Genomic DNA, 12531 nt, shown 5'->3' with positions numbered 1-12531 from the left:
TTTTCCACACTTTTGGGCAGAATGGTAAATTTTCTTATTTAGATCTAAGTCAGTCATGTTAGTGTTCATTAGATCTGTCTTGCACTGCAGAAAAATTGAAGGCACTTAAAGCTTTCAGGTAAAAGGTGCTATGTGTATGAATGTTTTTTAAATGGCATGGAGACATAAATGTTACCTATTCCTTGCCATACTGTTTGTGTTCTGTTGTTTGTAAAATTCGTATGTATCAAACTAGTTATATTTATCCCTGCATTAAAATAAATTTATTTTTAATGGAAGGTAATGGGGTTCTCCCAGAACAGACCTCCACAGTACTTCCACTGAGTAGTATTATGATTAGTATTGGACATTGGGCAAATTATGACTAGTGGGAGCAGAATTACTTTTCCAGTAATAATTCCAGTGAGGAAAGAAGTATTTTAAAAATCCATACCCTGTTTGAGGCTTTGCTTGCACAGTACAAAAACTGCTTTTGTTTTTTCCATGTCTTTTATGTCAGGTCCAGCAGAAGTATCTAAAATATAATCTGGTTTTGTTTCTTATGTGGGAGATATCGAGGTGTCTGTCTTGTGATTAGATATTGCAGAAGACAGAGTATGTTGTCCCAGGTGAGCTGTTACAGCAGCAAGCATTGGGGAAGATGGTGGGAACAAATGAGTCAAGTGCTGTTTTAGTAGATTTCACCATGAGGGCAGCTGCTCTAGGGAAGTAAAATTTAGAATTATTAATGAAGCTGTTAGTGTCACTGATCAAATGTCTGTGAGAAGAATGATGAAGAAAATTTGGCTGTAAAATTGCCAGTTTAAGGTTGAAAGTTTTGTATGTATGTTTGCATGAGTGCAATAGTATGCAGCCAAACAATACAAATGAAGTCCTATTTACTATATTACTTAAATCTCAGGACCTGTTTTAAGGACCATGTCACAGTTTTAGAGACTATGGCCTTGAAAATTCTCTTGGATTTAGGTCAAAATCATGGCATAGTAATTGTACAGTTCTTACTTCTCTGGTTTATAAAGTTAAGAGACTTGGCATTTTGCTTTTTGGTTTCGTTCTTTTTGTATTTATGGAACAGCTTCAGAACACAATTATTAAGGCTGAATAATAAGGATCTCCCCGTACAATTTCTGTCCCTCTCTTTAACTTGTCATTGTCACTGATAATCTTGGAATAGTCAATAAACAAATCTACAAAATTTATAAATTATCTACATATGAATGTATAATCTGGCTACTTTATTTTCTTTTTTCCCTTTGTGATAAGGATAAGATTAGGATTTTTTTTTTTAAAACATTAAAAATTCTGTAAAAAGATGCTTATCCTTATGCTTCCCACAGATAGGGCAGTCTGGCATTTCATCATTAACTGCATTGATTGGAAAGGACATTAATTTGCAAATGGACATAAAAAAAGTATTTAAGACTTTTTGTGTAAGCTTGCCTTAAATAAAATGTCCAGCACATTCGTGACTTATGGGATGGTTCTAACCATTGAGAAACCATATTACTCCACTGTGGTTTCTCGTGTGTTAGTTGCCTTTTTCCCTTCTTATTGTTCATTTGAAGCCTTTGGTTTGTGTTTGTAGATGGCTCAGTGTTTTCATCTGTCTTGACTATGATGTTAGCATCATTTTAATCAGTGCTTTTAATGGGTTTGCAAGCACAGAATTCATTTTGATGTGATGCATTTTCTGAGCTCTTCATGCTCCTTCTTTATAACATTTTACAAGCACATTGATAATAATGGCTGTCTCTATTTTATTAATATGGCCAGTGATACTTGGAACCATTAAGTTCATCTCTGCAGGAACAAAAACCTGATTCTTTTATGAAGTGCTCAGTTACAACTGTCTCCTTCCTGTAATCTGTTGATGTGTGAATATGGTTGCAATGATGCCTACCCAGAGCTCTGCAACCACCGGAAATAAAAAGAATAACAGATGGTACGGTTTCACAAAAGCCTTGGTTATGCCATTCATACTTGGTATGGAAGAGGAAAAGACAGACACCATTAGAATTCTGTTGCTAAAGTTGATTTCACAGACTGGCACGTTTGGTGTTGAGGAGAATTAGTTGCTTCATCAGCAATTAAGGTTTGAGATTTTGCAAAGACTGCTCATGTCTTAATGCTTTAATAAGCTTTTACCACCCTCCACTTTATTTTTTCCTTCACTGATTCCAGTCTACTGGCTGAATGGGAAGATGCTGTCAGCAGGTCTTTGCAGCTGCTGCTTCTAAGTGGACTACATAAATCTCTATGAGAAACAAATTCCTCAATCTCGTTGTTAACAATCAAGTCCCATCTGGTTATATCAGTTGTTTTTTGTTGTAATCCTTGTTATTCTTGATAGTCCCAGGAAGCTTTGGGAGAAGAAAAGTGTGAGGTCTTTAGTCTGTGAAAATCCATATACAGCAGTTGAGACAAGGATGCTTTCAATTCCACTTTGGTGAACTGCTCTGGAACTGTGTTTTCTGACCTTTCGACATTGTAAATATGATTACTAATTTACAGAATGAAAAAAAGATGACTGGATCAAAATAGCTAAGTAGATATTTTCTTGACAGCAGTATGTGATATTTACATCCTTCTAAAACATAAATATGAGAGAAACTGGGGACAAACACATTTGGCCTTCGCAAGTAAAACAGTCAGCTCTAGTTCCTTAATTTTCTTGTCGTCATTATTACAGCACATGGCTACACATTGTGGAAGTAGAATTAATAACACAAAAAATCCTCTGATTTTAGCTTTGGTAATTCAAGAGTTTACTTTGCAGTTCAAGAGACCAGAAAAAAAGAAGAAAACAAGGCAGCAAAACTCCTGTAGAAATTTAAGATCTCTTTGGCAAAGACCAAATCAAGATTACTAGTGAGACCAAGTTTTACACCTGCATGTAACCTCCGGAATCACTCATTTTTATCAATTCAGTTCAGCATTTTTACAAGTTCTTGTCAATTCCGTTCATCTCAATTCCATATCTGTTCATCTCTCTGAATTTAGTCGTCTTATGTACTGTGCATACCATGCTAGACCCAAAAAGAGCTGTGAAATCACCTTTATAGATCCCTGCTTTATGCACTTTATCACAGCAGAATGTTTTTAAGAGCATTGTTAACAATCTGTAAATTCAGGTGCTGGTGCATACAGGGTGGTTATGTAGACAAAATACCCACTAGCTCTTTATTATGAGAAGAGCAGCATTAGAACACTTTCTCTAGTAGCTTCAGTCTCAGTGCAAAGACAGTCTTACCCTTTGAGCTGCTCTTTTGAAAGTACCAATTCCATTTGAATTTATTGCTCCTGTTTCTCATCTGGAGAACCCTGAGAAGTAGAGCTGGTATAGGAAGAGCTGAAAAAAAAAAGTACCAAGAGCATCAGTGTGTGGAACAATAGATTTATTTTCATAATTTTAAAATTGGAATTAGGATGGCAAACATGATTCAAAATTAAAGCTAGTGTCTATCTGTTGATCTATTTAATGTATGATATAAGCTTTACATGTGTTCTGTAAAAACAAAAAGCATATAAATAAGTTGGGAGAATTAAGACAGTGCTGCTTCAATATAGGTAATATTCAAGTTATCAACATGTTTTAAAGCCAGTAATAATCTTGCCCAGTTAAATGTCTAAATCTTGGAATCCTGCCAAGCCCTTGGTGACTTGCAGCAGTAAATTATTTTGTGCAATCAAATTTTGTGGATATTTATTCAATGTAATTGGAAGCCCCCTGTCTCAAATACAGTGAAGTTATTAGGAGAGGAGGACCGCGTTCAAATTCTTTTCACTGTTTACTTCTCATGATTTGTTAACAGTGAACCTGCAATTTTCATTTTGTTGTGGGTTTGTAATGATCATTCTCTAATTTTGTGGCTGCTGTGCTTTCTAAAAATTAATATTCTTCTACTACATTTTGTGAAGATGTTGTTTTGGACACCAAGCTACACATAGGTCCTATCTTTCCCACTTAAAACAGTGGGCCGTCCTGGAGAGAACTGGCCATAGACTCTGAGCGGTGGAGGGGTTTGGGATATTTGTTGGGGCTATGACCTTCCTTTCCTTTCTTCATAAGACTAGGCAAGGTTGTCTTTGGACTATTGTCATATAGGTGGTTTGCCCCTACTTGTTTAATAAAAAGGGTGTATTTTAAGAAATTTAGGAGGTTATTCTGTAGTTCTATGTTCAGTTCTCAAAAAAAACCCAAAAAAACCTATGGTATTCATTTGGTCCAAGATCTACTAGTCCCTTAGGCTTAAGTGTGTGATGAAACACCAAGCACTTTGTGCATAAAGTTGCCAGTTCTTGATTGCCATACTCTGGTGTTTTCCTTGTCTTTCTCTAATATCCCAGAATCACAGTAACTTTGACGTAAGCAGTTGGAGTCACTGTAGTGTAGGAAGAAATAAATGTTTGTATCTTAGTCTGGCTAGTCCTTAGGTTTTATTAGAAATATCAGAAATGCAGAAGCAATGTACAAATTGAAACTCAGTTTACCTGCCTTGGAAGGTGGCAGCCATCAGGCCATCTCTGTTGCAGTGTTTTCTTTAAGGGGCAGTGTTATTCCTTGGGTACCCTGGGCCTAGAAACAAGCAGGTTTTTAAGTCAGTTAATAAAAAACACTTCAGAAAAGGTCATTGTAACCACATTTGATTGCCTGCTTCTTAGCTTTACATTTACATGCCAAAGATGTTTTCTTGCAGAGGAGTAATAGGTACCTTAATAACAAACAAAGCTTTTAAGACTGCGGAACTGCTTTTTGTTCAAACTCAGTCAGTGTTAGAATGTATCTTGATTCCATAAATGTTACACACTTGGAGATGACAAATAAATTCTCTAGTGCTAGAATTTGATAGTTGCCTTCTTTTTGTATCAGTAAAAGAGCAGGAAAATAGCTATTAATCAACTAATCCTTTGTTCCTTTATGCTAAGCATTTTTCTTGGCCTAGTTGCCCATTTCTGTTTGAGGTAAGGCACAGTTCAGAAAAAAAGAGAAGACATCCCTTTTAGTAGCAGAGAGGCAAGAAGGAAGGAACAGATACCTTAATGGGTTTCATTTCAATTAAAACTATACTGGTGTGATTTATTTATTTATTTATTTTATTTATATATATTTTTTTTAACTATTGTGTATACAGTATATTTTCAGGGTTTTGAAGTTTGTCACCAAAGCAATGTTTTGCTAGATTCTCTTGCCAAGAGGAAAGATTGCTTATTTTGCCTTCATTGACTGTTTTTATTCAGAAAGCAGGTGACAGCAATCAATTCTAATGCCATCTACAATTATTTTACAAACCCCAGGAGCTAATTACAGCCTTCAGGCTCTGTCAGTCAGCTGACTTTATCATGCGACTTCTTTGGCCATTGCATACCTCTGAGTAATTGTCTATTTATGGAAAATAAATTAATAGCTGCATAAGAAAGCTACATAAGAAAAAGTCCTGTAAGTGAGTGTGCAGGTTGAGCAGGATGGTGGTAGAAAGAAGGGAGAGAGATTAAGAGTTGAAGGGATCGACTGAAAGAATAAGAGAGGAGTCAGTGTGGGGAAGAAGATGGCAAGATGCTATGGGGAAAAAAAAGTTAAAATGAAAGGAAGATCCCAGAAAACTGAACAAGAGATGCTAATATGGCAGCAAATAGCAAGATACGAGTGTGACAGGAGGAAACAAGTGGGCAAAATTATTGGAAAAAGTATTTTAAAATATTATTTTAATCTGAACCTGTGAATATAAAAAAGATGCTTTTTTCCCAGATTGTAACTGTATTATAAACACAGAAAATTCTTACTATACATACCTCTGAAAATGCTGACAACATAGGTACTGCCTGCCTTCTTGGCTTGCTTAAGGAGAGAAAGGATTAGTTATTATCTTCATTTGTGCTGGTCATGCAATTCATAGAGAAATGAATACTCTGCATTTCTCTATGTGATATTGGAGTATATATTGTGTGTGTATTGTTCAGAAGGTTCTCAAAGTGTTTTTCACATGATATTTTTGACGCTATGGATGTACAGAAGGTTTTGAATTGGTAAATACCAGCCAACTTTGTCTGCAAGTTGCATAGACAAATCTATGCCATTAGGAAGAGTGTTGTTACTTTAGGGTTACTGTAGTATGGTCAGAAGTTTGGGAGTTTTTCTCTTCCAGAAGTTACCTACAAAATAACTTTTAAGAAGGCAGAAGGAGTAAAAAAGACTTTTCAGGATGAAGAGTGGAAGTGACCCTGCGATAGGCCAGAACTTCTGGCAACTTTAGGTTAATGTCAAATATATGCATGGATCTTAACTGTGAGAGAGAGGAATAAAAGCTGTATCAGTCTCTGTTTTTAAAAAGATGCTTAGGAAATCATGGCTTAAGGCATAAAGTGGAGAGGGAAGTGAAGTGAACATGCTACCTTAGCAACAAAGCAGCAGATGAAACAGGACTTTAAAGACATATAGTTAAGTATGTATAGCTGGTGTTTTATGCACCCTGAAACAACTGAGATGTGATCAAAACTTTCTAAGCAGCCTTTATCTGTTTCAACATTTCAGGAAAGAAAAAAAAATTATATACATAGGTATGTTCACTGTTGTTTGTTGAAATCTCACTTCTCTTCAAAACCTTTTTAAAAAATAATTTTAAAATGAAATAAAGATGCTTTTTAAGGTACTGATTTACTCGGAATGAGATGACAACCTTTTCAGAATCTTGTCAAATAAATGATGGCAGCTTAACGTAAAATACTTCATATTATTGTTCATAATAATCAGCAATCTATCTCCTTCATCTTTCAGATCAGCTGTTCCATGTGTTGGCCATGCACATGCGCCTCTACAGTATAGACTCTGCATACAATCCTTGGAGAAAACTAACCCAGCCAATGCAGGACAAAAATTCAGAGCAAGTATTTTAATTTACCAAATATCAGTTTTACCTTGGGAAAGAAAGACCCTTACAAAGGGACTCTGGGTAACTTTCTGTCTTAATGTAAATTCTCTGTGAGGTAGGCTGATGAACTTAGCATCTAAAAGTTGTATTTATATATTTGTAAAAACAGGTTTTCACATTTCTTTTATGTAAAATGACACTAGTTTTGAGTTGAAGTTTAAATACACCGCTTGCAAGCTTAAGCACATACAGATTTAATAGTATTAAGTGGATAGGTGTACTGTCATTCTTGGTACAGATGCTAGACTAAGTTCATAAATAGTTTATTGAAAGTTGGACAATGGCTAATTGCTGTTACAGAAATAACATAAGTAGGCCTAAAATATGAGAAATAACTCTATTTGAAGCTAAAAAAATTCATCATGCTTGTTATTTTAAGCAAATTATTTCCTTTAGTTTACTTTTAAAACATTAACTTTGCATATATAGCTGTACAAGGATTTAAAATATAACAAATGGAGCCCTATGTCTCTGTTCCACAAGTGCTCATCTGCCTGCTTGATTTAAATTCCTTCACTTTTCAGTTTCTACCTTGATAGTGAGAAGAAAGGTTTCTTGCTTAAATCCAGGTGATTATTTTTCCTCATAAGATGAAAAAAATGTTTTTTCTTTTGGCACCTTGAACATCATCTTCCTAGCTCAGGTCTCCATTTCATATCTTTTGGTAATGTTGAAAAGACTGTCTTTTTACTGCCTATCCAACTGTATACTTGTCAGTGTATTTCTAGGAGCCTGATGAGAAGTGCAAAGCATTACGGGATTGCAAAAATTCATCTGGGATAGTGATGCTACAATCCAAATCTGCAGATCAGGAAAAATTATTAAAATGTTTGTGCTTGCTTCTAGTTTGAGATTTGACTGTTTGTCTCCTTGGACTTAGGTCCTTTTTTTTTTTTTTTTTTTTTTTTTTTGCAACAAACACTAGGTTATTATAGTAATTAGTCTAGATTAACATACTAGTTTATAAACCATTAGCAGAACAAAGCATCAAGAATTTAATAACGTGAAAGCCTATGCTATTCAAGATGCATTCAGACTGCTTTGAGAAGATGTTTTCATGTGGTTCTGCCCTGACCTACATTGGGCAGTAGAACAAGGTTGATAAATTTGGTGTTTGAGTTACACCAGACAAAATGAAGATTGTGTTGGTAGGCAGTTGTCCCATTCTGTTATCAGGAATGGTTGTGAGACTGGTCCTGCACTTCTCATTTTGCTATTTAAAGAGCTTACTGGCTCTGGAAGTAGGTGTTAAGAGAAGGGCTTCTTTTTCTGCACATGCAAGTTGTTTTTCATCTGTGCAGACTTGATGGAATTTATTATACACTGGTCATGTCAAAGTTAGATTGCTGCAAGTTAGATTTCATTTGGCAGTATTTTGAATCACTTCAAAATGAATGCTACTGTAGGCCATAATGGCTTGCCTTGCAGGAGGTGGTGTGTTGAATGCATCTGAGCAATTCTCGTTTTCTGCATTGGTTTTCAAGATTTCTTGGAAGACTTGCTTATGTTGGTTTGGCACTAATCATAAATGGTTTAGGAAGCTGTAACTGACAGATCGTTCATTTTGTCAGGAAGTACTTTACTGCCAAGATGCACAAACATGGTCAAGCTGGAAGCTTTTGCTTGTTCTTCAGAACATTTTTTTCTTATCCTAGTCTGCTGGCCTCAGAAAGCTGCAGAGGAGACCACTTGGGGATGTTTTTAATGTATAAATTAGAGCATACGATGGATATCTATAATTCTATTGTAGAAACTTATCGTAGTTCCACTTGAGGATGGCATTTATATGATTGGTTTGTATAATCTAATTGCACGCTTCTTAGTCATCCAGCCTTTTGAGAAATCCAGAGGAGAAAATTTTTTTCAGGTACAGGAAAGAGTGATCAGAGCAATCGGAAGGTGATACATTGCTGTAAACTGAAAAAGATTAAGAAGGTGGTGGAGAAATACCACTGCAGATTTAAGATGTGGATAGTACTCTGTTTTGAAGCTAGCCAATAATCTTGGTTTGTCAGCCTCACTGGTACAGGAAGCTATGTAAAGAGTTGTAAGGAAAAAAAAAAAATAAAACAACAAAATGTCAATGAGAGGAAGAGATCTAAATTATCTGACTAAATTGTGTGATTCTATATACTATATACTATGATTCTATGTACTATGATACTATATTCTGTGATTCTAAACAATTTAGGACCAGTAAAGTCACAGGAGCAAAATAACTATAAACCAACTTGCTGTATTTTTATAGTTAATTTTTACTTATTTCAGGTGCTAGCAGCTTTCCTGAAAAGTTCCATCTTTATTTATTTTTTTAAAGTAATTTTCAAAACTAAAAGCAAATATAATCTGTTGGATACAAATGCCATTGCATTATTTTTCAGTCTTACTTAATTATTGTTACTTTATTTAAATTTTACTTACCTACAATTAACACTACCTAGATGTAGAACTTAGATTTTAGCTTGGGCTTCCATGATACAGTTGTCATTATTCATAAATCTTGCTGTAGATTTCATGTGTCTGGGAGAAACAATCAGTTTAATTTGTGAAGATTGTCACAGAATTGCTCCACTCCACAAAGTCCCTGGGTTTGCCTGGTGTCATCTTCTACAATAGCTCTGTAGTTGAAAATGGCAGCTGAGAGGAAAGACAGGAATGAGCTCATGCTGTCACACCAAATTAAAGTAGAAATAAAGACATTTTGAGCAAGAAGATACACTATCAAAATGGGCCTAAATAATGTAAACTGTTTTGAGGAAGAGGGGAAAAAAAAAAAGCTTAGTCTGAACTGTAAATGGTAGAACAGATTCTTTCTCCTGCACAGTTCATGTTGTCAAATTTAATATACAATTGCTCCCACAGGCTGTGCTTCAGCAAATTATTCTGCTAGGGGCTGATCTGGTTTCAATGGTGATCAAATAAACAATTATTGTGGTGTAAGTGGGGGAATAATAGCTGCTGGCAGGGGGCAGAGAAGGAGCAGCTGAAGGCAATAATTGCTAAACCCAGATGTGAATTTAATGGGCTAGTCCAAACAGCCAGAATTTCAGGAACAGCAAACCTGAAATAAAAGGATTTTTTTTTTAATTTAAATTTACTTCTCTGTGAAGAATAACATTTTTGTGTCTGTTTTGACAGACAAAATGTGTTAGCAAAGAATGATTTGGTAAAGCAGATATTTGCAGTAGAATCACCTGCAGGAGTGGAACTGTGAGATAAACTGAAATGCCAAAATACACTGGATTAATTGTAACAAAGTGCCTTACTGTAGTTTTGTTCTAAGCTAAATCACTTCATGATTGTTTCTAGTGTCATATTGGAGCAACAACTCCAGCACAAGGAATGAGCAACTGTACATAGGAACCTCTTAAGTCACATGTCCACTACAGAAACTGTTATGAAATGGGAAAAACCACCAGTTTTTGTGACTCGTCTAGAGCAGACAGGATGATGGGATTGTGGGGTTTGCTTAAGGTTTGTGCAGGAGCGCAGTATGTACATACACACACTGCAGCAGGACTTACATGATGTCTTCAATCATGTGGTGGGTTGAAATTCCCCTCCCAACATTAACTTCACCAGACTGGCGCAGAACAAATAAACACAAAAATACTGTCTGAAATGTCAATGCCTCAGGGCATATGTTATGATACAGAGGTTTTGGCAGTAATGCCAGCTTCAGAAGTACTTGCTCTTGGCAGTTTCTTCCTTGCCCTGTACTGTAGCTCACCATCTTCACATGTGCTGATGTAAATTGAGCACTCTGCATCACAGACGACATCAAGGGAATAACTGATGTTTTTAAAAAGGTTAATTTTTATAGTTTTGGGAACAAGTGACAAGGAAGTGCTGGGGGCACAGTGGTCAAAGAGGGAATGGGAGATATCTGATATTTGTACTGTCAGTAACATCCTGAGTTGTGTAATGACAGAAAACTGACAGGTGTAAAATCTGTGACACAGTGAAGAGCAAATAAGAAATTGTGATTATATCTTAGAATATAACACGAATAAATAGTAGAATTCTACTTTCTAATCATGAGCAACAGAAACTATGTATTACTCTGACCTTTCTGCAGGCTGATATTTGTAGACTGGATTTCTCATCCTGCAAATACCGAAGACTATATATTTTGCCCTACTTGATTAAGCCTTTGTTCAGCTGTATCCATATGTCCCAGGTTTTCTGCATCTGACACTTTGAAGAGGTGTGGTGCTCAAAACTTCAGCTTCGCTTTATTTATTGAATTTCTAATGTTATCAGTTGGAGTTAGCATCAAGCTAAAATTTTAAGTGTTTTTAGTTGGTATAAGAGAGGAAGGGGAGCAGATGTGTAAGGAAGAGCCATAAGCAAATGCTGCTTGTTTTGAAGTAGAACATTTCTTCTGTATATTCCTCTGTATCCATTCTCAGCAAAGTGATTCCCATATAACCTCTGTCAGGAGGAGAATGCAGAACACTGAGGCAGTTACTCAGCTGTCAGCTGATAGATGCCTCTGGTGTTGGCACTGACAGAGATGCAGCCCAATTACCTTGGACTGGAGGAGAGGTCAGTTCCACAGAGAAAGTCAAACAATGTGTTTTTCATTTTGGTACATGTTTATATTGCACTGTGCAGTTTATTTCCACCTCCTTTTTTTAAGTGGATACAGCACACAGCTACAATAAATTTGAATAATTTTATATAACTTTTATCCCATCTGAAACTGTACATGTTTTAATTTTATTCAGTGCTTCTGTGGCATAATTTTTTTTGTAAAGTCAGATTTATCAAGCTTTCACATATGCATTGGGGATTGCCAGGATGGGCAATTTCCATAAACTGCATTTCTAAGCACATTTTATAAATTCAGTTTCAGTCTTATAATGAAGAAGTTTCTTAGGCTCTTTACAAATGACAGAGCAGTTTTTAAGTGCTTCATCTACTGCAACACTTGATGTAAACAGAAGCAGCTTATCCAAACCCCTGACATTTAATATAGTTTTACTTCTCCTATTCACATGAAATATGAATAAATTAGATGAAGAATTCAGTTGATCCTGCATGTGGAAAGAGGTTAATTTTTTTGTGATATTGCAAGTCAATCTCAGTATTATGTGTGTGTGTATATATATATATATATCTCTCTATATATCTTTCCTAATTTTCTCAGACCTGGTAGTTGACCTAGTTGTTACACACCTGTGATGATAACCCCTGTCAAAAAGAGTTATTCAGCTGAATGTAACCAAATCAAAGGGAGTTAATTTTTTTGGTCTTACTCATAATATTCTAGATCTTTCCCAAATTTATATCTAAATTAAAAATTAAGGGTGTGAAGTAATTTTAGAGATATATGTGGCTTAAAATTCGTTACATAATGAGAATTGTTTTAAAACAGTGTTATAGATTGTGAAATAGAACTAGTTGTAGGTTAAAGTGGAATCAGAGAGACTTGGTGAGATTAGCATCTTTTTCTAATTTCAAAAATCAGACTGCTTTGTAGAGTATTGGGGTTTTGTTTAGAATGGTCACATATATAAATATGTATATTTATGTACATTACAGTGTTTTAAAACAAGCATTTTATGAAGCAAGAGGCTTTATGGGCAGTGTTTGTTTTGTA

At 35.5% G+C, this 12531-nt stretch overlaps 1 protein-coding gene across 1 annotated transcript in view; it reads left to right on the top strand.

Annotated features, from left to right (window-relative positions):
• Window positions 1-12531, top strand: part of UBR3 (ubiquitin protein ligase E3 component n-recognin 3) — a 97959-nt gene that overhangs the window by 67120 nt on the left and 18308 nt on the right. Inside the window, exon 32 of the mRNA XM_054381473.1 lies at window positions 6773-6878. Coding sequence (XP_054237448.1) covers window positions 6773-6878 — 106 coding nt within the window. The remainder of the gene's footprint in view (window positions 1-6772; window positions 6879-12531) is intronic.

The sequence above is a fragment of the Indicator indicator genome, chromosome 5, assembly GCF_027791375.1.
Source record: "Indicator indicator isolate 239-I01 chromosome 5, UM_Iind_1.1, whole genome shotgun sequence".
Classification (NCBI taxonomy): domain Eukaryota; kingdom Metazoa; phylum Chordata; class Aves; order Piciformes; family Indicatoridae; genus Indicator; species Indicator indicator.
The sequence above is the reverse complement of the archived record's forward strand: the minus strand, read 5'-3'. Positions and strand labels throughout refer to the sequence as shown.